The sequence below is a fragment of the Plectropomus leopardus genome, chromosome 5 (genome assembly GCF_026936395.1).
Source record: "Plectropomus leopardus strain MGB_pleo_1.0 chromosome 5, ASM2693639v1, whole genome shotgun sequence".
Taxonomy (NCBI): Eukaryota; Metazoa; Chordata; class Actinopteri; order Perciformes; family Serranidae; genus Plectropomus; species Plectropomus leopardus.
Window position 1 is genome coordinate 35,616,559 of NC_142180.1, and position 26,248 is coordinate 35,642,806.

Consider the following 26,248-nt stretch of genomic DNA (forward strand, 5'->3'; position numbering starts at 1 on the left):
GCAGCTGCACATCTTTCTTTCCAAAAGGAAATGTCAGGCATAGTCAAGCTTTAGTGCATGTCCCAACAAAAATCACTTTCACTACCTCCAGCGAAAGCATTCATATCAAAGTGTAAAGTAAAAAGAAAAGTGCAATAATAATGACGAATAAAGTTATCATAGTCCAGTACGCGTTCACCGAAAAGGACAATCAAAGACACCAACTGAGTTTTTACAGTCAGGCTGCAAAAGAAGCACCGATGGCAAAAAATAGTCCCATCTGAAAGCATCTTACAGCTCGAAGAAAAACACACACATGAAGTCACAATCTCTGTGGTTTTCTTTGATTCACTTCAAAAGGAGCCATACATCAGTTTCCTCTTTTATTCCACGAAACGGCCCGAGGGCAGACGAGGATGAAGGCAGGGGAAAGGAATCTGAGCGAGACTGTCTGCCGCTGTCCCCTTTATAGGCACCTCGTTGATGGTTATTTGTTGCTTAAAGGGGCTCCTTAGTTTACTCTACAAATATCAGCTGGTTTACTGAAAAAATGATTAGCAGTTTGAGGGAGACTAACGGGTCATTTCAGAAGTCTCACGCACACCATCTCTCGCTATTTTTGGATGCTGTTTTACATGGGCGGCTTTGTGAGTACGGTCGCAACTTTGAAAGCCCGGGTTGTGCGCCCAAGGTCAAATATTTTTGTACTTTTTGCAGGTTTAGAAAGTCGTGTGTCCAAACTAAAATATCCTCTGTTTAAGAAATGCTACGGAAACTAGAAGGCTTGAAATCATGAGGTCAGCATCTTCTGCTTCATTAAATCAGTGTAGCTCAAGCATGTTGGTGGTCTCAATAGAGTTACAGTACACAAATTAATAAATTCACTTAGATGTGAAAATGGGTCTCCGTTATGAAAAAGACACACACAGACTTTAGAGATAAAACCTCCCAAACCAACCCCACAGGTATGACGGATTGTCGACCTTGTTGCTGTACAATGAAAACAATATGGTCTGTTTGTTTGTTGATCTAACTATAATATCGTTTTTTAAAAATGCTGTTACTTCCTTACAGAGGTGCTGAATGTTTTTTTCATTCTACATATCTTATTACAATGTAGAATACATGAATACAAACCCCTCTATGGTCCCATAAAAGCAGGCTCTATTATCCTCTTTTCTTATTTTATTAAATAGATAAATAAATATATATTTTATTAAATTAAAAAAAAATCTATTTAATTTATATATCTATTTTTTTAATTGATTTATTTTCTTTAATGTGTGGATGTATGAGTATGTGGGTGTACATATGTGTATATTTATATATATATATATATATGGGTGAATGCATGTACATATACTGTATATATGTGAGTGTATGTGTATACAAATATCAAATTTTACATAAAGTCATAAATATGATATACTTTTTAAAATATTTTCCTGTTTAAAAAAGAAAAGACAAAAAGGTTGGAAGGAATGGTTTGAATCTTACCAAGAGTGTACTATTATAACTTTCTGTTATCAACAGCAAAAAAACTAGAAACGTCATGAATGTATGCAATAAAAACAAAAAAATGCAGTACTACTCAAACTCTTGCGGCATTAGCTGTCACATACAAGAAAAAAACATATGACTGTATATATTCAAAGCCAATTTTCCAATTTGAACACAAGGGCAAGAATTTATAAAACTGAATATTCTGTGAAGCAGCCACCCATCTTTTGTCTGAGAGCTGCTGCTCTCAGACAAAAGACGAGAAAGCAGGGGCTCCCCTATTCAACCGCAGGATCCTTGGAGAGTGGCAAGAAGGAAATGAATGCTGCTGCCAATCACTCCTCACTGTTCACAGGCTCTTTTTTCAAAGCCCCTGCTTTCCTTTCAGCTTTTGGGAGGAGGGGAGGAAGGCTGGTGAGCCGACATGCACTTGGCTCTTCACAATACAAGGACGATTTTCCACACTTGCTCACATTTTTGACGTGGATATTTTCATTTTTGCATGCTCTGCTAGAACTTAAGCAATACTTGAGCAGATTTTTAATCAGCTTTGTTGCTTGAACTACAGATTGTACTTCCTCACTTTGCGGCTACAGCAGACACATAAAGTATAAAAGTGTATCGAGAGAGAGACGCCTCCTCCCTTTTACATTGGCTGTTTGAGTTATCAAGTTATCAAAAATACCACATCATTATGCCGCTTCATTCTGTATGTAAGGTACAATCGTAGCACCGCTATGGGAGGTGGTAACAGTGCTGAAGATGATGGGACCATGGGCAGGACGGGTGTGACGTTTTGATGACGTGTTTGGATTTAAAAGCAGCTAACAGCATTAAGTGGCTACCTGAAGGAAGAAGAACAGCTGGCGTGAATCCGAAAATCCGCAAATTGGGAAAACAATTAGATCCAAGAGCTCCTTACTCTGCAAGCAGAGTGAAATTATGCCTCCATTTAACAGGGACGGTAAATGATTGTTTATCTATTATCATGTTATGTGATTGCTTTTGTATAGAAAGCACTGCCTACACGAAAGTCATATGTGACACAAAGGCTCAGGTTGTTGGCTCAAACATCATCTCTGTTGGTTTTGCGATGCCGGCATGTTATTAAAATTCCCACAATGATGCGGCCAGCATTTGGTACTGCGTACATTTATAAAGAAGGGACTCAGCAGCATCCCCAGAGCTTGATCTTTGAGTAAAAAGGGCTGCTCTCAAATTTAGATCAAACTAGGCAGTGCTGAGACCAAGATTGCAATATTGCCCTTTTCTCGCCCAAAATGTTCACAGAACTATATTTCAGCTTACTGATTAACTGTAATTTCAAATAGTTTGTTACCAACTGGCTGCAATTTTATTTTTCAGGCAAGTCAAAAAAAAAAAAAATTGCACTGCATCACCCACCACACCCACCAGCGGGAGGACTTCTTGGTCTGGTGCGGTGCAGTGCATTCTGGTAGTTGTAGGTTTTCTACCTCTTGAACTAAAAGCAAATACAACGGCCCCTTTTTGCTGTTTTCTCCGATGATTTAGCAACGATCTCAAAAGTATTTGCATCTTTTTACTGCAGACAGCCTAGTTATATGAGAAGATATCTTCCAGTGGTGAAAACATAGAAAAACATGTCCACAATGATAGAACTTTCCCTGTTGGAAGTCACAATGAAATAAAACTGAAAAGAGAGTTTAAGATCACAATATGGGAGTTAGTTTTAATACCACGTCTCATTAGAAACTGCCAACAACTGTCGCTGCACAAAACATGTTCCCTCTTCCCACGGGCAAAGTTTTGGAAAAATGATTTTATAAGGAACTGCTTATTTAGTGTACACAATAATAATTTTGGTTGAGCACTGTGAAGCCATGTTTTTTCTTTGACCGGAAAAGCCCAGCGCTACTGAGGCGAGCAGTAAGACCAGTGACCGAGAGAGTACGCCATGCAAGAACTAGAAAACAGACTCTCTTAGTGCTTACTTTCCACCGAGAAAAATTCCTCAGTGTAATGTGTTGCCTGGTCTGACGTGGAAAACTGGGCTCAAAAAGGTCATTATTATAGGAGAGAGCAAATGAACCTACAGAAATCTTATTTTTACTTCATCCCTCATCTTCTGAATCATCACATGGACGGTCAGAATGCCAGGAAAGCGGGAAAGAAAGGAGGCTATTGTAGCCTGTAAAACAAATGTCATGGATGGGTCATGGGCCTTATGAATGTAGTCTGAGGAAGACCACGGCAGCTTCTCTTAATCCTAACACACACTTCTGAACAACCTTTAAAATTAAAAAACATTCTGGAGTTCATGGTACACACCGACATGTTGTACCTGCTTAAGCTGATCGACAGAAAATGTAAAATTTGAATCACTCCTCAAGCAGAAATATGGAGAAAAAAATTGCTAGAGCTTCTCAAAAAGAGGATTTGTTGCATTTCTCTGTTTTATATCACCGTAAACTAAATATTCTTGGATTTTAGAATGCAGCTCGGACAAAATAAGACATTTCAATGTGTCAACGTGTGGTCTAGAAGACTGTGATGGCCATTTTTGTGGCGCAGGGCTGAAAATACCAAGTGTATATGTATGTATGTACACCGCAGCGCATTAAAAATAAACTCCAGACTGCGTTAAGTTAATCAGGGTAGTGTTAAAGTTGCCTTTCTGTACGCGTCTTGATTTTGCACATTTTTCTACTTAATTGGCTTCCAGTTGATAAAAAAAGTCAAATTGGGACTTGCACATAAAAGTGCTCATAATGAGGCCCTTCTATGTTTCATATGCATGGTAATGCATGTAAAGTATGAGAAAAAATGTTGTGCAACAATGAGCGTGAGTTGCACACACTTTAAGTTGACACTTTTCAAACGCTCTCATACCACATGTTCATTTTCTAATGCAGTAAAAAACAAACTTTAACTAATAATGTGAAAAGAGGGCACTGACAGGACACCGATAGAGAAGACCGGGCTGCACAGAGCAAAAGCAGCACTGTGTATAACACCTCAGTCCATCCAGCTGCTGCGTGTTTTGATGAATGTCTCTTCATGCTATTATGGTACCAGTACTTAAAGCAGCCAAAAAGGATTAAAAAAAGCATTAAAGCAATAATTTATTACAGATATTATACTCTATGAGTCTTGTTGAATATGTGACGTCACCAAGGAAGTCCTAATATGACAAAAAAAAAAACATTTCCATATTAGGTTTGCTGAGGAACTGCTCAAAATGTTCCTATGACCATTTAAAGTTTGAAATAGTTTCACTGCACATTTCTGTTCAGGGAAAGTCAGCTCATATGATATTATAGCACTCAATGTGAAACTCTGAAAATGTATTTAAAGGGTTCATGCAGATGAGGGAAAGTCAAGTTCAAGGACTTTCCAGTACTTTTTCAAACACTCATCTTCAAGGATGACATTGTTCTCCACACAACCATCGGCTGCAACAGAATTGTGCACATTTTTTTTGATGGAGCAAACATGCTACCACGGCCTAAAACTGACGAATTATCAGTTAATTGGTTATTATCATAAACACGTGATTGACAAAGCTCAACCTTACACTAACGGTTGATAATGCGCCGTTTTTCTGGCTTTTCGGGCTGATGAAACATCCTGGCGATGACGACCTACTGGAGTTTACCAACCTGTCTTTATATTTATGCATTTATATTTTTGCATTTTTCAACAGCTGTCCAGAAAAAGATGATTCTGTGGGCGAAGTATTCCTCTAAGTAACTGAATTTGAGCTGGCAGCTACAACACAACTCAAGCCCGGGATGCGGGTCTCGAGACACAGCTGATGTGGAGGCTGAGGGCAGGAATGCAGGAGGAGAGTTTGGCGGAGACGTTCAGCTCAATCCCCATTAGTCATATGCAAAAACAATCAGGGATGCTGCCTGCAGTTCGTCCTCAGACAAACACACTGTGCATGCAAAACCCTGTTTCAATTCAGGCATGACGTCTTCCTGTTCCTAACCAGCCCCTGAGAGTCACGCTGTTTGTTAAAGTTATCAAAAAGAAACCCTGAAAGTAGAGACCACAGCGAGACCTGATTACTTGATGAGATCACTCTTTCCCCGTCACAATAATGCAGGGTTTCCCACACATGTATTTATCTGTGGAGGTTTGCTGCGATGTGCATATGTTGCTACATTTTGATTTTTTTGGAATTAGCCCACTAATTTGGAGCACTTTTGAAAAATACCATTCGATTACTTAGAGCACCATGCTCTTGGAGTGCAGAGGGTCACTCTGGGCACAGAGGGAGCAGTACAGGTGCAGTGAAAAGTGGAACATAACTGTTCATTACTTCATACAGACAGAACGCTTTATTTCTTAAAACAACAGCACTCTCATTTTACTTTTGTTCATTGTTTTTCAAATCAGCATTATTAAATCAGATGTGTTCTGGAGGAAACAGCACCAAGCGGTCCATTCATCTCCGCAGCAGCTGCTCCTCTACTCAATCGATCTGATTAATTCTCCACCACAAACTAAAAAAAATGCAGCTGAGGTAAAAAAAAAACTCACGAAGAGCTTCCCCTGCACTGTGTCACGGACCTGCAAAAACCTCAGCGTCAGGTGAGGGCGAGGCCGGAATTATTTAAATTTTGTTGTTCGTCTTCAATTAAAATTGTCCTCCCTAACAAAGAAATTGAAAATCTCCTGCTCTGTGATGCTCTTCCAGCTACTATGAACTGGCCTTAACAGAGAGAGAGCGAGGCATGGAGGGGTTAAGCGAATCAATGCACTGCATGCAGCCTTACATTTAACTAACACTTCCCTCATTTTTAAAAGGTTGTACGTGTGCATGCAACACAACAACCCCAGCCAACTGAAAACAGCGACAGATATGGTCTTTGCAAGAGGAAGTGTGTTTTATTTATTTCCAGATCCAGCAGGGAAGTGAGATCTGATCACGAGTGGTCACTCGAGAGGCATGCGGAGACACATTCTCGTGCCAGGAGTGAACAAGCAGACTTGGAGCTGTCAACTAGTCATCGGATCACCCAAAATGCATCATAACACAAGGTGTAAACAGGCTGCACGATTCTCCACAAACTCCCGTAAACAGAGACAAGCCCTCTGTGGTTCAGAGAACAATTTTCGGATATTAAATTCCTTTTATTTTTGCACACAGGAAGTTGTAGGCATGTTTGTCTGAGCGTGGGAGCACACGGGGCTGGTAGCAGCCGGGCACTGAGACAAAACAGAAAATCTGTGCACTGAGCAGCACCCTGCATGAGGACCAACAGGCAGGAGGAGTGAAAGGAGGAAGAAATAAATCCTTCACAGGTTTTACTAAGTGATGTTATGACACATGTCAGATCTGTTCACCGTTTCAATCAGTTTTCATTCGAGAAAAAAGTCCATTTTAATTTATTACGTCTATTAGGTTAACAGATGAGTCTGAGGTTTTACTACAAGTCCTGAGCTGCAGCTGGTTTAATGAAAAAAAAAGAAAATCTCCAGCGAGCTCCCCAGCAGCATATCACCAACGTGAAGTCGATGCCAGCTTCGCCTTCCTCCGACATGTTTTTTCCTACAGTTGCCACTGCATCATGGAAGTTTCTGTCCACGCGCATACTTTTAGCTCCGCACACGTACTTGTCAAACATTAAGAGATTTCTCCACATGACCAGAAAAGGTTTTCGAGCAAAACCACAAGAGAGGCCCCGGTCTGGCAGCAGAAGATTAACTACAGCGTGATGGAGGACGAGAGGAACCGAAAGGGACGGAGTCAGCTCACGCTCCAACACCAGTCAGATTATAGAGACGAGGAAAATGTTTGTTTAAAAGGTCCAGTGAGTGATAGTTTAATGTCAGTGCCAGAGACCAAAAATCAGTAAGTTTACAACTTTATAGAATTTCACTCTTTGAAACCCAAGCAAACAAAGAAAGCAAAGAAAGCAACTTAAGCAGTGAATTCCCCCACCTTTGTTTTCTCTACTTTAATTATTATCAGTTATTATTATTATTATTTTAATCTTATTTTATGTCTGTTTTTTTTTTTATCTGAGATGTCTTTGCAGATACAGAGAACACTGTGCTTTCAAGTAAAAAAAAACAATAAAAATCTATTTTAAGAAGAAATTAATGAAAATTAGCAAGAAAACAGTAAAAAGTACAAAAAAAATACCAGAAAATTTGCAAAAAATTAAAAATGAAAAACAGCATAAAAAGGAAATGACCTTTAAAACGTGCTAATAATAATTCTGTAACATCAGTTATATAGTATATAGTAATTATGATAATTTTACAGTTTCTCCTTGTCTTTTTTCTTCTATCCCGAGACATTTTCCCTGTTGCTGCTTTAAAAAAAAAATCCAAATCTACAAATTTAAATAATTTAAGAAACATTTCTTGACAAGTTGCTCATTGTCTTTTTTTCCGTGTTTATGAAAGAAATCAAACTGCTTCGTTTGTGGTTAAAATGGTTAAATAACACGTCTGAATGATGTGATGTTGATCCATGTTTCCACGGTGTAAACCATAAGATCTGGTAAACCATGAGTTTGCATCAACACGATGCTCATGATTGAGTTTTAACATGTACGAGATAACACGAGGGCAGCGCTGAGTAACGAATGACGAGGTTCACACACACCTTCCTGGACACTGTGATCATTTATCCGGATAAAGTGACGTCAGAAACAAATGCAGCTGAGCCGCGTGGACTCACATCTGATGCAGAAATGCTGATGTCACCACAGACAATGACACCTTAATCTGCAGCGGCACATTAGTCCATTTGAGAAGCTGCAACATCAGCTCCCTCCCTCCACAAACACATCACACACCAGCACTTCTACCCGCTCATTAGGCCGTAAAGTGGCACTCACACGGGAAATGACTACTTCCAAACTGCACCCTCAACACATCTTCAGATAACCCCAAATTAACAATTTAGGAACAATCCAGAGGCTGGCTGGATCCAGTGGGCAGCAGGATGGAGGATATTAGCACATTATTTCACATTCACAGACACCACGAAAGCCAACATAACAAAGACGGCCGCACTACAGAGCAGCCAAACTGTAAATTAACAACTACACAACCCTGCATATTTAGCAGGTCTAGAGGATTTTTTTAATCTTTGTGTGCAGAAGAGCTGCGACGACTGTTCGATTAATCCGTAAATCAGTTGACAGAAAATTAATTGGCAACTATTTTAATAATGAAATTAACATTCCAGTTAGTTTTGAGCATTTTTTTAAAGATATTTGCACATACATCTTTCACAGACGCAGGTGTGTTGGAAAATCATTTGAGTGTTTTTTTAAAGCGAAAAAGTCAACATTTGCTGGGTTCATGCTTCTCAATATTTAGCATTTATTTTGATAATCAAATACTAATTTCAGTAATTTTTTGAGCAATTTTTAAAAAGATATACACACCTTATGATAATAACCGGAATTAATCGGGATTTTTGTGTTGGTCAGATAAAACATGAAGACTTCACCTTAGGCTTCGACAAATTACACAAGGCATAATTCCCTCATTTCTGACATTTTAACGAGAAAAGAATTAACCCATTTTGGGGAGAAAATATTGGGTGAATTTATTTATTATGTAAAATCAATACTTTCAAACCTAATGCACAGTAGGGCTGCAATGATTAACCAGTTAATCATGGTTGACAACCATTAAATTAATCGCTAACTAATCTGATAATCAATTGATCTGTGAGAGCAAATTTTTAAGAAAAAAAACCAAAATCTAAATTATCTGATTCCCACTTCTTAACCCTTTGCAACCTGAGCAAGCTGGCTCGATGTCTTCTGAAAAATACAGGGAGAAGGCAATAAGCAAATTAACAAGAAATGGCCTAAAAATTTGCAAGAAATTAGTAAAACATAACGAGAAAATTACCTGAAAAGAAGCAAAAAAAGGAGAGAGAAAATAAATGTAATAAAACTAAATACATCTTTTTTTCTGTAGCATAACTTTAAATTTGCGGAACATTTCTTGCCAAGCTGCTCATTCCCTTTTTCCCGTGTTTTCAAAAGATAGCGAACCAGTTTTCTCAGGTCCCAGTGGTTTAAATGATTGTGAAAGGCATCAACAAAACGTATGCTGATCCAGGTTCTAAAGGGTTAAATGTGATTTTTTTCTGCTGTCTTTACTGCTCTCTGACAGTAAAGGGAATATCTTTGGATTGCAGACAAAATTAGATATTTGAGGCATCACTTTGGACATTTTTCACCATTTTCTGACTATTTCTAGATGGAGCAACTTAATTAATCAAGAAAACAACTGACAATGACAATAATAATTATCTGCAGCCTTAGTGTGCAGTCTATTTTAAAATCTACTGCCTCAATAAAGCCGAGGTAGCTTCATGAGCCACAGAGCCCCAAATCACACATCAAACACAGCTTTGTGCATCTTGTGCAGCTGCATAATGAACTCCATCCACACTATAAACACACTGAAACACACTCACCTCCCTGCAGCTCACTTCATAAAACCCAAAACTGACACTCAGCCACAAACATCCCACTCTCTGGTTTCAGTTTGAATGTATGGCTTAGTCACTTCCTCCTCTCCAAAATTCCTGGTGACACATCAACATACCTTTGTCGATGCAGCGCAGGATTCAAGCCTGTCCTCTTAATTATGGAACTTTTGGCTCTTTAATATCTACTGTAGAGCCGACATAAGTCACTGAATTTTATTTAACCAGCTTCCTTATTAATTCAAACCTGTGAGCTAATTAATGAAACATGTATGCATACAGCAACATAGCCAAGATCAAATATCTACAATTTTTCATTATTATTTACCAAAAAAAAGAGGAACATAAACTATGAAAAAATAGTGAGTAACCAAATAAATTACATATATATTTATAATTTAAGCACTTTTTCTAGGTCATTTTCTTGTTCGATTTTTTGGCCTTTTTTGGGCTTATTTCTTGTATTTTTTTGCTCATTTTTGGGCCATGTCAAGTTAGTTATTGCCTTCACCCAAATGTTTTTGAAAGAAATCAAAGTAATTTGCTTCAGTTTCAAAGGGTTAATGTTTTGAATGTAGGAGTTTTACTTGTCACAGAGTATTTTTAAACTGCATTACTTCTTTTACTTCACCCTTTAAAACCTGATGAAATTTATTCAATTTATTTAAAAAACAACAGAAAAGGCAGCAAGCAACTTAACAAGTCATGGCCCAAAAATTGGCAAAACAAATTACAACAAAATCACCTTAAAATAAGCACAAAGATAAATAAATAAACATGAATAGCATGAATAATAATAAATGTGCTGAAAGTTCTAGTTTTAGTTTTGAATTAATTATTGTATGTATTTGTATATTTTTTAGTTTACTACAAACTACTATGAATATTAATATTGTTTGGGGGATTGTCCCCGTTTTTTGGATAATTTTCTAATAAATCTTCTCTCTTTTTTTAGGCTATTTTATTACTCACATTATTATTTTCTGAAACAAAATCAAACCAATTTGCACAGGTTTCAAAGGGTCAAATAGCTTGTAAAAGGTGCCTGAATGCAGCAATTAATTAGTAAAAAAAAAAAAAGTAACAACAAAATCAAAAAAATTACCAAGAAAAAGTGCTGAAAGTTTTAGTTTTGAATTTATTATGTATTTGATTATATTTTTATTTTACAAGAAATTATTATGATTAATACTAATCCAGGTTTCAAAGAGTTAAGGTTTTGAATGTAACAAGACATGACCCAAAAAAAATGGCAAAAAATAGTAAAAAAAAAACCCCAAAACAAAACAACCCAAAAGTATAACAAAATTACCCAAAAATAAGAGAAAATAAATAAATAAACACGAAAATGACCAAGAAAAAGTGCTTAAAAAGTGTTTATGTATTTTATTATTATTATTATATTATTTATTTTTTTACAAATTATACATGATTATATTGATTATAAATATTGTTTGAGGGATTTCTTTGGCTATTTAATTCTTTCTTTTTTATGAAATCAAACTAACTTGCACAGGTTTCAAAGGGTCAAATAGCTTGTAAAAGGCGTCTGAATGCAGCACGAGAAAACTGATATCAGTCCAGATTTTAAAGGGTTAAGGTTTTACGGTCTGAATATTTTATCCTAAACTGTTTTGATGTTTTCAGTTTTGACCCAAATCAAACTTCTTGTATGTGAAAAACCAGCTGAACTCAGACTGATGACAAAGTTTGCAGACAGCTGTCTCCACATTCAGGCCTTCTTACCTAAAAGCTTCTTCACCTCCTCGACGCTCATGTAAATGTTGACACTCGGGTGGTTGTTGTTGTTGTTGTTGTTGTTGTTGTTGTTGTTGTTGAGGCCGGTAGAGCCTCCCGGGTTGGCCAGGCAGGCGGCCCCCTCCAGCAGCAGGAGGAAGAAGAAGCCCCCGAGCCTCCACAGCACCGAGTGTGGCCAACCTCCAGAGCCGGGAACCAACCCCAACATATCCGTCGGTAGTTCTCGGTGTCCCCCGGTGTCCAACTTCTGTCTCATCCGTATCTGAAGTTAATCCCGGGAGGCAACATAACGAGTAACTTTCCGCCGCGGCGCCACTTTTACCCTTTTTTTTTTTTTTAACTCGCCTGCTGTTTTTTGTCCTCTTTGCTAACCGAGGCGGGCTAACTAAGTTAGCCGGAGCAGGCTAACTTTCGTCGGGTCGAGCTAACTCACCGTCCGCGGTCAGACCGCCGTTCACCGTCTGGATGTTAAAGTTTACGACGTTTTTTCCGGCGCATTAAACGCACACCGCCGCATTGAGGCGCTTTGATTCTTTCAGGCGGAAACGAAAGAAGGAAAAATGTGTCCTAAAGTAGCAGAGGAGCTAATTCATCCAGGTTTCTCCCTCCACGGTCTCTCCTCCCGTTGCTTTTTCCTCCTCACTATCTCAGTTTTCACCCGGAGCAGGAGGGGGGACAGCGGGGGAGACAGGGGGGAGGGAGGCGTTCAGGGGCCGTCGGAAATATCTCGATTTACAACTGACTGTAAATATGCTAACAAACAAACCACTCAAAATATATCAGCAGTTTGATTTTGATCCCGTAAACCTTTGAAACTTGAACTGATTCATTTCAAGAACATAAAAAGAAGAATAAAATCAAGAAATTGGGAAAAGTTTCCAGAAAATGTGCAAAAACAAATAGCGAAAGAGGGGCATGTTTTCACATAAACTGGTGAGAAGACTGAAATTAAAATGTGCAATTAAATAAAAAATAATAATAATAAATTACCTTAAAAATGATTTTATTTTCTATAACATAATTTTAAAAACAGCATTTTAATATTTTATTTATTTCCCTCTCTTTTTTTCCAGGTCATTTTTATGTCACATTCACTAATTTCTTGCAGTTTGTGGAATATTTCCTGCCAAGTCGCTTTTTTCATGTTTTCAAATTAAGTCCAATTTGCTTGAGTTTCAAGGGTTTAAATTCTTGTCAAAAAAACAAAAATTATGTCAATCCAGGTTTCAAATAAACAAATAAAGGCTTGAGACTTGAATTAGAGACTCAGTCTGGTTACCATGTAGTTCATTTTTATAGAAGTCCTGGATGTATAAAACCTGGTTGTTGGCGACCTGCTGGAGATAATGTTAGTTAGTTGCTTAGATCACAGTTTGTACATGTTTAAACTTTGTCAGTATGGGCGTGTTGTTACATACGATGTTAGCTTGTAAGACTCTCCACAATTCAATCATTCAATTAATTTTACTGAAACCATGAAAAGAAGCACCAAAGAAGATAAAAGCATTACCTGAGTAGTAAACAACAGAGACACAAGGGAAGAAATTAGTAGGAATAGATTTTTTTTTAAAAATAGCCAATGAAAAATATTAAATGAACTAAAGTCATAACTATCATAACTATGTATTTAAAATTATTTTATAGAATTATTATAATTTTTAAGAATTTTTTTAGGTCATTCTTGCTTCTTTTTTTTGCTCTCTCGTTTTCTATTCTTTTTTGGGGGGCAAATTTTCAGGTAATTTAATTGTGCATGGGTCATTTCTTTCTCATTATCTTCGTTTTCGAAAACAAAAAAAGATTAAAAAAAAAAAAAGCCAATTTCCCCCAGTTTCAAAGTGTCAAATTAATAATCTAAATGTATTTCCATCCTAAAAGCCTATCTCATATAGACGCCTGTCCCAAATATAAGCCCGTTGAGTTTAATGATTTAAGCAATTAATAGCCCGGTCTATTAATTGAAGTTTTACAGTATGTTATATTTGTTGCAGCTTTATCTTAATTGTCACTAATGTTCATCAGCAATAGTTTCCAAATCAGTCTCATGATATGAATAAAGTCTTTTAATTCAATACACTGAATGCGATTCCAGTTTTTACGAGCTGTTATTTAATATCCCACATAAGCGACCCAGTGGTCAGAGCAGGCGGTGAAACTCAGCGACAGCCGAGGGTCAGTGAAGGCAGCAGCAAACCGCAGGTCTGCAGAGCAAGTGGGGAATTGGGGGGTGATTATCCTCAACATGCCAAAAGTGCTACATAATGAGAAACCCGCTTTTAAAGGCGGAGAGGCATGTTTTCACAAAAAGCTGGTAGTAAGACTTTGAAATTAAAAGGTGCAATTAAATTACTTTGAGTTTGTGTTGGTTTCAGGGGTCAGGTCAGCGGTCTTCAATCACGGGCCCTCGGCGGTGTGAGCGGTGGGAGGCACCGGGCCCCGAGCTTCTCTGGTGTAAAACTGCCTGTTTTTACAAGTCAAATCAAAGCTTTTTCACTCAAGGAAGAAAGAAATGGAAAATAATATGGGCAATATACAAGCAGGGACAGCTGAAATGTATAGTTTTGTAATTTTTAAATGTTTCTTAAGCCTTTAGAAAAGACCACACTGCACTACACAGCATTAAATTGTAATCTAGTTTTCACCATAATACATTATTTTGATTTTACAGTAGTTACAGCAGCACTGTGAGAAGTAACGGACCAGGAGCTTCAAAGCTCGCTGTGTTTTGGCCCGCTTTTTTGGGGAGCAAAGCAACTTTTCCTGCTGGGATAGGGACACGAAAAGTGGAGTTTTTTTTTCCAAATGTCATCAATTTCCCACCGAGATAGTAGAATGAAAAGAAGTTGTTTTTTGCCAAGACATCAGCACTTTTCTTGCTGGGATAGTGGCAAGAAAAGCGTTTTTTTTAAACAGACATTTCTGCTTTTTCTGCCGAGATAGTGACACAAAAAGGTTGTTTTTTTGCAGAGACTTCACAACGTTTCCTGCTGGCATCATGGCATGAAAAGCGGTTGTTTTTGCCAGGATATTACAGCTTTTCCTGCTGGGATAGAGGCATGAAATGCGGCTGTTTGTTTGCAGCTTTTACTGTGGGAATAATGTCCCCCAAAAATTTAGGCTAAAACTGGATCTTTTCCTTATCATAATCAAGTGATTTTCGTGCCTAAATCTAACCACACGTTAACTGTTAACAGAACTTTTAAAACAAAGTTTAAATGTAAAGTTTTAACGTGTCCTCAGCATAAAAACGCGCAAATATAACATATCCTTGGTTTGCAGAAATGTACGATGCCAGCATTTTTTCTGGTGGTCGGGTTGCCTGTGCGTTCATGTCAATGGATATTAAACGACCTTGCATACTTTAAGATGTAATCTGCGATGCAAATATGAATCCAAAAACACACCATAATATTTTAACATTTTTATTATTAAAATATTCACCTACAAAATGGCCTATAAACACTATTTACAGAAGAGCGAGCAGTGATGCCTGCTAAGACACAGAAACAGATATTTATACACAGAAAACACTGTGCGCCATCGTCAGAGGAAGAGATGAATTTATGGAGTGTGGAGAAAAAACATTTCCCATCGTCTTTGTAAGAAGATCAGGAGGGGAGGAGGCGTGTGTCAGGAGAAGACTGGAACACTCTACAGTTATTTCCCTGAGGGACAAAACCTGCAGCTGAATCACAAAAAATAATAAAAAAACCTCCTAATGTGTCAGCATGGACATGGAAATGAGGTATATAAGGTCTCTGATGCAGCACGGCGGACTGCTCACCATTAATATTTGCATACATATGTGTTTGTACCGAAAATCAGTCGCCAAACGTCACAAATGATAAATGATTTGGACCTTTTTTCTTTCTTTTTGACTGACTGAAGTCCTCTGGTGAAGCGCAGAGCTGCACACACACACAGCGCTCAGGAATGAACAAACACAACCTCATTTTCAGATGAAGGATGATCTGTTTCTAAAATGTTACAGTGGGTTCTGACAGCACAAAAAATGACCTTAATCAGTTACTTCAAGTAGATTATAAACACCAAAATTGAAGTTAGGTTTTTTTTCACACGACAGTGATGACAGTCCTTTCATCAGTATCCAAGTGCTCTGGAAAACAAGAAAAGACTCTTTTAGGATAGTCGTCGAGAGTCTAAAAATACCAGCACGTGATTGTGTCGAAGAAAACAAACCTTTATTGTTGTCTGTTTGTTCTTCTGCCTGTGAAGAAAGTTAATAACAGCGTGTGAACAGAGATGTTTTCGTTTATTTCAGGTTACTCAACTTTACTTGGATGGCATTTTTGCGAAATGACATGAGGCCAGAGGCCAGTCAGAACAGTCCCGTGTGTTTCTCGTATTTTAGGACATTTGTAGGACTTTAAGACGTTTCTGGGATTTGAGGACATTTTCAGGATTTGAGGACATTTTCAGGATTTTAGGACATTTCTAGGATTTTTGGACACTTCTCGGATTTTAGGACATTCGTAGAATTTTAGGATGTTTCTTGATTTTAGGACTTTCTAGGATTTTCAGATATTTCCAGAAGTTTCGAACAATTTAAGGATTTTAGGACATTTGTAGACTTTTACGATGTTTCTAGGATTTTAGAGTTTTTCTCAGATTTCTGGCTGTTTATCCGATTTTCGGGGGTTTCTGTGATTTTAGGACATTTCTAGGATTTTTGGACGTTTCTCAGATTTTAGGACGTTTTCAAAATGTTCATGCATTTCTAGGATTTCAGAGTATTTCAAGGATTTTAGGACATTTCTAAGATCTTGGGACGTTTACAGATTTACAGACATTAGGGGCTTAAATAGGAGCTCTGTCGGGCGGGGGGGGGTCCTCCACTGGCACTTTTTTGATCAACAAGCTCTGTTTTGATGCTGTTTTGTGAACTCTGACACCTTATGTACACATTTTTAAGTCATAATTGCTGGTCAGCGACCCCAGGATCCTCAGTGAGTGTTCATCCTTTTCTGGAGCAGTTTCTTGTGTTTTAGTTAAATGTATACCTAAAGTACAAAAACAATTCCCAGCATCAATCATTTTATTTTATTGTGAATTAGAAAATGATGGGGGACCAGATTTGGCCCACGGGCCATAAGTTGAGAATCCCTGGTTTACCTAGTTAAAAAACATCATTTGTAAAGGTTTTGAACTCACTCTGACTTTTCTTTGGAGGCGTCGGTTCACAAATCTCTCGATAACAAACATCCTGCTGCACTTTGTACGTCCTTTTATACCTGCGAAGAATAAAACACGGATCAGTGACTTCAGAATAATCTCTGCTTTCTTTAGCTCTGCAGTTCAGGTGTTTAAACATCAGCGAGTGGACATGAGCGTAAGCATGCACGGTTAGAGCCGGAGATCTTGATGTGACTTACAGGTAGTGGCACACTCCGCCCTCCCACACGGGCACGCTCTTGGTTTCAGAGTAGAGGCGGGTGCAGGGGTGCGGCACTCGCTGGCACGCTGTAAACAGCAGGTCACACAACACGAGGTATGAATGTTTGAAGCAGCATCGGCGGGGAAAAGTCTGCTGGATGGTTTAGGGGTCATGTGGTGAGGGGCCGGGCCCCGCTCGCTCTCTGGGGCTGACGGATGGTTTTAGGAAAGGAATGTTTAAACAATCTAATGCTGGATGTTTAGGTGAAGGAAAGGACTCGAGAGGGCCGCGTGTATGTCCGCCGTCTCCTCATACGCCGCTTCATCAACGTCTCATTATCAGTGAAGTCAAACTGATGTGTTTCACTGTGTCTCCACTTTGTTGGAGAATGCAGATTAAGGTTCAGGTTGGATTTAATAGAACAGATTGCAGAGTTAGTATAAAAAAACATGTTTGGTAAGCTAAAAATTTTAATGCAACCAAGATAATTGATTGTATGTGAAATTGTGCATAATTCTTTGTCTTCTATGACTTTTTTTATGTATAAAAGTTACATTTACTAACTATGAAGGATGAAAAATGACTAAAATAAATAAAAATAAATAAATAGGAATAAATATTTACATGAATACATAAATGCTTAAATAAATACACTAATAAATAAATGCATATATAAAGAGAAGTAAAAATAAATACATGTGTAAATGAATATGGATATAAATAGATAAATGCATAAATAAATAACAGGAATAAAATCATGCAGGAATAAATAAATAAAACTGGGAAGAATTAAAAGAATGAACAAAAGCTGAATAAATGCATGAATAAATACATGCTGAAGAATAACAAAATTCAATATTCTAATAAAAATGGGGGAAAATTGATAAATTCCTAATTAAATAAAGAAAGAAACTGATCATTAAAAAGGACAAAGAAACAAAAATGTTAGATTTATTTCTACATTTTTGTATAATTACATTTACTGCATTTAAATCAGATCGAAGATCCAAATATTTCTTTATTTATGCATTTATTTATTTCAGCATTTACTTATTCTGTTTAAAAATATTTTTGTATTAATTTACACAGTTATTTATTTATTTATATATGGCATTTTTCTCTTCCACAGTATGTCCACAACCGTTAAAATAGCTGAATTCCTTAATAGAAACTGCTGTTGCAACAGATAATGTCACTAATAGTCCTGCAGTAAAGACTCAGAGTGTTTAATTGACTCATCAGTGGAAGAAAATATGATTCAATCAGCTTTTCAAAAAAGCGATCTGAATATTTATCGCTTTAAATACATTCCTGTTGAGCAGAAGGTACTTTTTATTCATGCTCCTCAGGTTAAACTGTATCTATGCAGCATAAAATCGACCACTCTGATAAATGTGAACATGTTTCCACGACCATTAACTCCAGTAAGGGACTGCAGCGAACGCATTCCTGCTGGCTGTCATCCATATAAAGTAGTTCTGTAGCTGCAGTGTTGAAAAGACTTTTCCTGCGAGCAGCTGGCGGTTTTACAGTCTGTCACAGATACATTTCACACGAGCTGGTGACTCGAGTCATAACTGTTACGGTATAGTTTAGAAATGAATGATGAGTGAAGATGGGGAGATTCCAGTCATCTAAAGACGAGGATCTGTACTTTTGATTTGATTTACTTTTTAGGAATGCAGCTGCTCTCATGTAAACAGAAACACACTTTCTTCCTTAACAATATTGCTGTTAATTTGGCTTAAATTGGAGCAAAGTTATAGCCTTAGCTTTTAAGCTTTAATATTTTTTGGCATTATTTTATCCCAGATGTTTATTGTATTTTTTTTGTTTCTATTTACGTTTATTTATTGATTTTTTACATTTTATTTATTTAATTTTTTTTGTTGTATTTTATATAGACTTTTTAAATTGTATTTTATACAATGTACAATGTATTTTATTGTTATAACTTTTAATTTTATGAAATTTTATTTATTGTTGCTTTTTTCTTTATTATTTAATTTAATTTTAATTTTTATTTTTTACACCATGACAACCGACTAAAGAAAGTACGGATGGCCCCTGATTTATTTTGGCTGTTGATTTGATTTATTTTTGAACAATGCAGCTTCTGTCATAAAAACCAAAGCACACATTCTTCATTAACAATATTGCTGCTAATCTGTCTTAAATTGGAGTTAAAGTTTTAATTCTTTTCTCTTATTTTTATCCCAGGTGTTTATTGTATTTTAATGTATTCTCTTTACATTAATTAATTTATTTTTAAATTTTATTTTATTTTATTTACTGATTTTTAAAATGTTTTGCAAAATTGTATTTATTGCTTCATAAATAAATAAAGTTGAGGTTTTGTGTTGTGTAACTTTAGTTACAAAGCTGGGGAAATCTGTCATTGGTGCTGATTAATTTTGTGTTCTTAAAAAGAAAACACACATATAATCTCATCTCATAAACAGCCGCAGAACATTCAGAGGAAGTTAGAAGTGACACTTTCTCCCCGCAAAAAGAAAGTGGTGCAATAATACGGCGCTTTGTGTCTCTGCTGACACGGTTCGTGCTGTACATTCATGCCCCCGAGCCTCAAAGTTAACCAGGCCGTTTATAAATGTCCGAGGGGTCAACTGTCAGTGGAGCGTGTTTCCGGCTTTTAAGAAACCAGAGATCTATACATATCTCAGAGCGCCATGTCAGTTTACATGATGAAATGCAAATTTAACCTAAAATGTAGCGTAATTCACACCTTTAAATGTTACATTGAGAGGGATCACACGGACGGCTGTAAATCCTGCACTCGTGAGCGGACGTCTGTCACCAAATTCTCTTTCGAGAAGCAGATATATTACAGTTTGACTGCGCATGACTGCTAACAATTATCTAATGTTTTTGGGAAAAAAAGGCACTTTAAATGTTATTGTATTATCCATCCAATTTCTACATAATTTCTCTCGTTTCAGAGTGATCGGGGACATAAGGCTGGTCCGAGGAAGCTTTTATGTTTAGTTTCCGGTCCAGCTGACTGAGACAGATGAATAAAAAAATAAATAAAGGAATGAATATGTATATGGAAATTAATAAATGTATGAATAAATAAATAAAAAAAATAAATATAGGAATAAATAAATGCAGAAATAAATTAAAGAATGAATTAATTAACAAATCAATGCACAAATAAATATAAAAAATAAATATAAAAATGTATTATAAATAAATAAAAGTTGATAAACAGATCATATTTATGAATATCCTATCTTTTTTGTACAACTACATTAATTTATTTATGTGTTTGCATGTAATTTAGGTCTGAACCTCTGCATTTATTTCTTTACTTATGCTTTTTTTTTTTACACATTTAATTAATATTTTATTTATATATTTCAATATTTGTTTATTTCTTAATTTAATTGTGCATTTTGTAATTTTTCTATTTATTATTTATTTATTCCTGTATTTTACATTAATCTATCTCACCCTCTCTCTCTCTCTCTCTATACAGTATATATATATATATATATATATCCTATAGCATATGTCATTTTCATTCTCCATGTATAAAACATCAACAGAATAAGTGACTATCCAGAACAGTTACTCATACGCCAAAGTAAGAGGCAAAAAGCCTCTTACTCTCACTGGACCTCCTCCTCTGTGTATGTGTGCATGTTTGTGTGTTTGTGTGTGTGTGTGTGTGTGTGTGTGTAGAGGAAGCACAAAAACTTACACAGTTCACACTGTCTGCCCTTGAACCCGGCTGCGCAGTCGCAGATGAACGAGTCTCCTCCGCTCACACAGGCAGCTCCGTTCTGGCAGGGCAGACTGCGGCAGTCCTGTGGCGGCTCTAAGAGACAACAGCTGCCGTCAACATCCACGGCAGAGCGAGCCGAGGCTCAGGTTTCAGACCGCCGCTCCACATTACCTACAGCTGTTACGCCACTTCCCTCGTTTTTTCTGCTTTCCTGAACGTAACATCGTGTCTTTCAAAGTTGGCGTCCTCATTGACGTTTCAATCACAGTGTTTGACAAAACAAATAACAGCAATAATAAAGTAACAGCGTTCCTGCAGCTTCATGCAAACTAGATTTAAGACGTTTTCAAAGCCGCATTTTAAGACCAATTTTCTTATAATCAAAATTGGAAAAAGGTCAATTTCATTTTTGCCCAAATATTTATTGTAGCATAAAACAAGACTTTTGAAAAGCAAAAGTTGGATGATTTATCTTAAATGTTGAAAAAGTCTTTTTTGTTGTTTTTTTCAGACAATAAACATATTATATTATCAAAAAAAATCTGTTTAGTTTACAATAGATGTGGGAAATATTTGGCGTTTCTGGACAGTTTTCTGTGCGATTTTATGTTTCTCAATCTGCATGTGAAATTTCAGTATTTGAACTCCCATCATGACGAGCTGAAGAAAAAGAATTTATTAAATTATTTATCAAAAAATAGATGTTACCAATCTTTTTGAGATTTTGCAATGCAACTTAAAAAAATCTGAGCATTTTTAAGACTTTTGAAAGATTAATTTAAGCCCATTTTGGAACCAATTAAGGTGTTTTTTTAAATGAATGAATGATTAATGAATTCAGTGCCTTTTAAGGCTTTTTAAGGATCGCGGGAACTCTGATCAAGGCTTTTTCCAACATGACCGTAACCTCATGTATGTGCAGCACCTCACCAGCTGGGCTCAATTAAAAGAGCAGATGTGCCACCAAAACACCTACCAGGCTTCGTCCTTAAACCTTCTTCTTGAATCTCTAGTGCGAGGCTGATTTTGTTTGTTGTTTCTTCCATCTTCTCTAATCTGATCGGCGGGTCCGGTTCTGCAAGGCAAAAAAAAAAAAAAACATCCTGTCATGAGTCAGCACAAAAAAAAAAAAAAGAAGAAGTGAATGACGGGCAAAATTTAGACATCATATCAGGAGACTTTAAATGTTTTATGTGCATTTTTTTTTAGCTTGGTTTAATGAAACTTGACATGACCGATTTGACAAAATGTCCAAAATCATGTGATGACATCATGGGCGTAACATCATTAAAAGGGGCAGAACTATCCCAGAAAGGAAGCTTATTCTCTAGAGCACAAGATAACATCTGTGAAACAGTTTTTCTGTTTGGGCTACAGGCTATAAACCTCTGCACTGGGATGCATCAAGTAAAAAAAAAAAAAAAAGTGAAATGAAAATACACTATACAAATTCATCATGTGAAAATTTTAAAAAAGTTAGATAACGGAGAGTTTTCTGACTTGTCTGGCGTAATCAAAAGCTGCTCGATAAAGCGGACAGCGTGTGTCAGATAACGCCGGTCTGTTTGTGTGATAGCAGAAAGTCCAGTTTACACTAGAGGAACGCCTATTCGTCATCCAGACAGGCCACAGTTAGGAGCACATGGTTGTAGGAGCGCGGCCTAACTTATTCCATCTGCATCAAGATAAGCAAATAAGATACTCTTTCACTGTTTGGACATCCTGAGCGGACCACAACTGTTTCAATATGTTGGTTTAATAGATGTAATAAAGTCCGGATGAATTAATCTGGCTTTAAAAAAGACAAAGGAATGACTTTATTGTGTCAAGTACAGTAAATATAATAAACATACACGCAAAATATTTTAGGAAATGTGTCAAACAGTGTTATATTAGTGACTTTGAATCACATAGTTGCTCCTGCTTGTACTTACTGGTACGATGTCGAATGGCTTTTCGAGGCATCTGGATGAACTTGGCTGTTATCTTTCCCCTCCTGTCAATTAATTCTGTGTATCTGCAAAATAGGAAATAACGATAAACGTAGACGGAAACAGAGTCATAGCTAGAATTACCGTTTTGCAGTTTTATGCCTCCACAAAATGGTCAAGTTGCAGTTTACATCCATGTTTGTCCAGACGCGGTAAATAGGCTGTATGTAGTGGAGACTTTAAAAATGGTATTAAGTGTATTTTTAGGTGAAACATAAATGCTTCACGCTCATCTTAAACCTGTTAACACAGAAGAAATATACAATCAGCACATTTCCAAAGTGGGGACCCAAGATTCGTGGTCATCTGACCAAATGTCTCCAGACTCAAACCGGTCTACATGACACTATTTTAACAATACTTTTTCTAAGACTTCTTTTGTTTAGTGACCTTTGACCACCAAACTCTAATCAGTTCATCTTTAAGTCCAAGTGGATTTTTGTGCCAAATTTGACAAAATTCTCCCAAGGCCGTTTTGACATTCACAAGAACAGGACAAACTGACAACCAAAAAAAAACCCGTTATGACTCCACCCATGACTCGGAGGCATAAAAACATAAACAATATGTTTTTCTGACTGTTTAATAATCACGAACGTGTACCTGGGCAGCTCCTCTGAGTTCTCTGTTTCCGCTGTTCCTCCCAGATCCTGAGGCTGAGACGGAGGAAGAGTGCGTCCAACCTGTCCGGTCCCGCCTGGCCTCTCTCTTCTCCCCGATCTTGCCCCCATCGGTACTGCGTCAAACGAAATTCATACAGAATTTAATAGTTTGTGTTACATCTCAAACATAGTCTGTATAAATGAAGTGGACGCAGCCACCGTGACGTTACTTATTGGTTTGTGGAGTAACGTTCTGAAGCCTTGAGTTTGGCATTTTGGTCGTGACCATTTTTTTTTTTCAGAGTCAGAAGTTACCGTATTTGGACGAGAGGGTAAAGCTGAAGAGGACGCACACTGCTATTCCTCTGTCATGATTCATACCCCGCTTAACTGACTTATTCCCTCAAAACTGGACCATAACTTACAAAATAAACATCACGCTGTACTTTAGATTTACTTTTAGATTTAAAGGGATATTTTCACCCAAAAATTAAAAAAATAAAACCGACAAAGGGACATGTTGCTTGCTCCTAAGTCTCTGCGTGTGTGTGGGAGGCTTCCAGGTAGCTTGTAAACACTGACATGCAGATATCGCGAGCTCTTGTTGGTCTTGCGTGTGCGTGCATACGAGGATGCGACACTCCGAGCTACACGGCTAAAAACATGACACCAGTGATGTTTTTCAAAACAACTTGGCACGTCAGGGCTTCAGGACACTTGGATTACTTCAGACGAGAAGTATGGAGATATTTTGTGTTTTTTTAACATTTGAATTCTGGGCACCATTTGCTTCAATTGTTTGGGAGAAGAGTGCAACACCTTTTCCCCGTGAACCTCCAGACTTTCCATCGGCATGAGAGGGAGTAAGTAATGACTGAATTTTTGTTTTTTGGGTGAGTTATCCCTTTAAAGTAGTGATTAAGAGATAAACTCTTTAGGGAAATGTTTGCAAAGGTAATAAATCAAATGTTTTCTCTTACAATCAGCCTTCTTTTTGTAAACTGTGGAGTTGCCCCCTGCAACAAAGAATGCAAGTTTAACCCTTTGAAACCGGGGCAAGGTGGCCTGAATTCTTTCAAAAACATGGTAAGAAGGCAATGAGCAATTAAGAAACAATGACCCAGAAATTTCAAAGAAATTAGTAAAAATACAAGAAAATGTATTAAAAATATATTTAAAAATTGAACAAAAAAGACAAACAAACAAACAAACAGGGAAATTACGTAAAAAATGCTTAATTATTTTATAAGATGATTTTAAATATACAATTATGATCATTAGAAAAATAATGCGTTGCATGACACTGCTAACTGCCTTTTTTCCCCACTTTTTGAAAGAAATTACACCAATACTTTTGAAAGTTGTCTAAATGCAGCACAAGGACAGTGATCCAGGTTTCAAGGGGTTAAGGCACTTCTGCAATGACTTCATTTTACGTCTACTTCTCTAATAAGCCTACGCTCCCAAAAATAACACCTATACCTGCTCTGTGTCCACTTTCTGCTGGGCAAGACATCGACATTGTCAACACTAAGGACATAATTCCACAGCAGCCTAATGTGGTAACAGGAAGCGCAATCGTGATACTGAAGTGTTTTTTGGAAACACGTAATAGTTGTGTTGTGTGTTCATGTCCGTGACACTCACAGGTAGTGAAGGCTAAGTGCTGAGGTACGCTGTGGATCTGTTCCTGCCCCGTCTTTTTCACAGATGTGAGAGCCACGTAGTAGTGCTGTCCTGGCGTCAGCTCTCGCAGCGTATATGACCCTAACTTCCCGTTGGGCAGGAAGCGGCTCCTGGTGTTCAGCCCTCGGGTCACGTTGACCACAAAGCCATCCGGGACGTTTCTCGGGTGGCGGCTCCAGGTGATCAGTGCTGAGTTGGTGGTGACATGCGACAGGGAGAGGTTCTGCGGGGGGAGCGGCCCTGAGGGGAGAAACGTGTGGAGATGCTCGGGTTGTTTAATGAAAAATAAGTTATTAGTCTTTAACTTTATTCACATATATTCTCAACTGCATTCGCTGTGTTTTTGCTTCGCTTTAATGTGCATTAGACAGCATTTCAGAAATGAATGAAATGAATTAATATCTGTAATCTGTGGTGACACGCTAAGATGAGTGAGGTCATTTTTAAATGAGAAATGATCTGAACACACAAAGATGTAATCAGGCGTCCAGCAGCTGTGTTATTCTCATTCTAACAACATCAACGATGATTTGTGACCTACTTGTCCAAAATGTCAGCGGTCCAGCTGAGTGGCTGGTGGAGGGAACCTCATCTGGTCTGATTCCACTTTGAGTCAAAACATCCACAGTGTACATCTGAGCCGGGAGCAAAGAACTGGAAAAATAAAAAATAAATAAAAATGATAATAAATAAATAAATAAAATAAAAATTATTATAAATTATTACAGCAAACAAAGCAAGATATCTGTGGTATGTACCTTTATATGAAAAGCTATTTAAATTCAATACATAAAAAATAAATATTGCAATGAAATAAATAAATAAGAGAGAGAAAATAAATATATGAATAAATGTAAATATAAACAAAAAAACAAGTCAGTATAGTTCAATAAATCAATATATAAATTTAATTCTTTTATCTATCTATAATCTAATTCTATTTTTATTTATTTCAGGGGACTTTTATGTACAAATGCCATGTATGTTTCACAGCTCTTTTTATTTTCTTTTCATAAATTTAAAGTAATGGGACATGGTTATCTCCCAAATACACAACAAAGCAACAGCACAAAAATAAGCAAGCTTTTTAAAATTATTTAAGGAATTTACTGTAAGTAAATTAGTTTAATTAGT

At 37.1% G+C, this 26,248-nt stretch overlaps 2 protein-coding genes across 5 annotated transcripts in view; both read right to left on the minus strand.

Moving 5' to 3' along the window:
• Positions 1-12,353, minus strand: part of ryk (receptor like tyrosine kinase) — a 60,227-nt gene extending 47,874 nt beyond the window's left edge. Inside the window, exon 1 of one of the 2 annotated variants that reach the window (XM_088078093.1) lies at positions 11,681-12,353. In XM_088078093.1, coding sequence (XP_087934219.1) covers positions 11,681-11,948 — 268 coding nt within the window. In that variant the 5' untranslated portion in view covers positions 11,949-12,353. The remainder of the gene's footprint in view (positions 1-11,680) is intronic. The other variant, XM_042483705.2, reaches the window with a different exon arrangement.
• A 2,745-nt stretch (positions 12,354-15,098) lies between these two features.
• sned1 (sushi, nidogen and EGF-like domains 1) overlaps positions 15,099-26,248 on the minus strand; it is a 35,645-nt gene continuing 24,495 nt past the window's right edge. For all 3 annotated transcript variants that reach the window (XM_088078095.1, XM_042512227.2, XM_088078096.1), the window contains 10 exons: positions 25,656-25,768; positions 25,076-25,354; positions 23,430-23,562; positions 22,770-22,852; positions 21,812-21,910; positions 20,812-20,928; positions 17,086-17,173; positions 16,865-16,944; positions 15,893-15,920; positions 15,099-15,809 (listed from right to left, as the gene is read on the minus strand). In XM_088078095.1, coding sequence (XP_087934221.1) covers positions 15,895-15,920; positions 16,865-16,944; positions 17,086-17,173; positions 20,812-20,928; positions 21,812-21,910; positions 22,770-22,852; positions 23,430-23,562; positions 25,076-25,354; positions 25,656-25,768 — 1,018 coding nt within the window. In that variant the 3' untranslated portion in view covers positions 15,099-15,809; positions 15,893-15,894. The remainder of the gene's footprint in view (positions 15,810-15,892; positions 15,921-16,864; positions 16,945-17,085; positions 17,174-20,811; positions 20,929-21,811; positions 21,911-22,769; positions 22,853-23,429; positions 23,563-25,075; positions 25,355-25,655; positions 25,769-26,248) is intronic.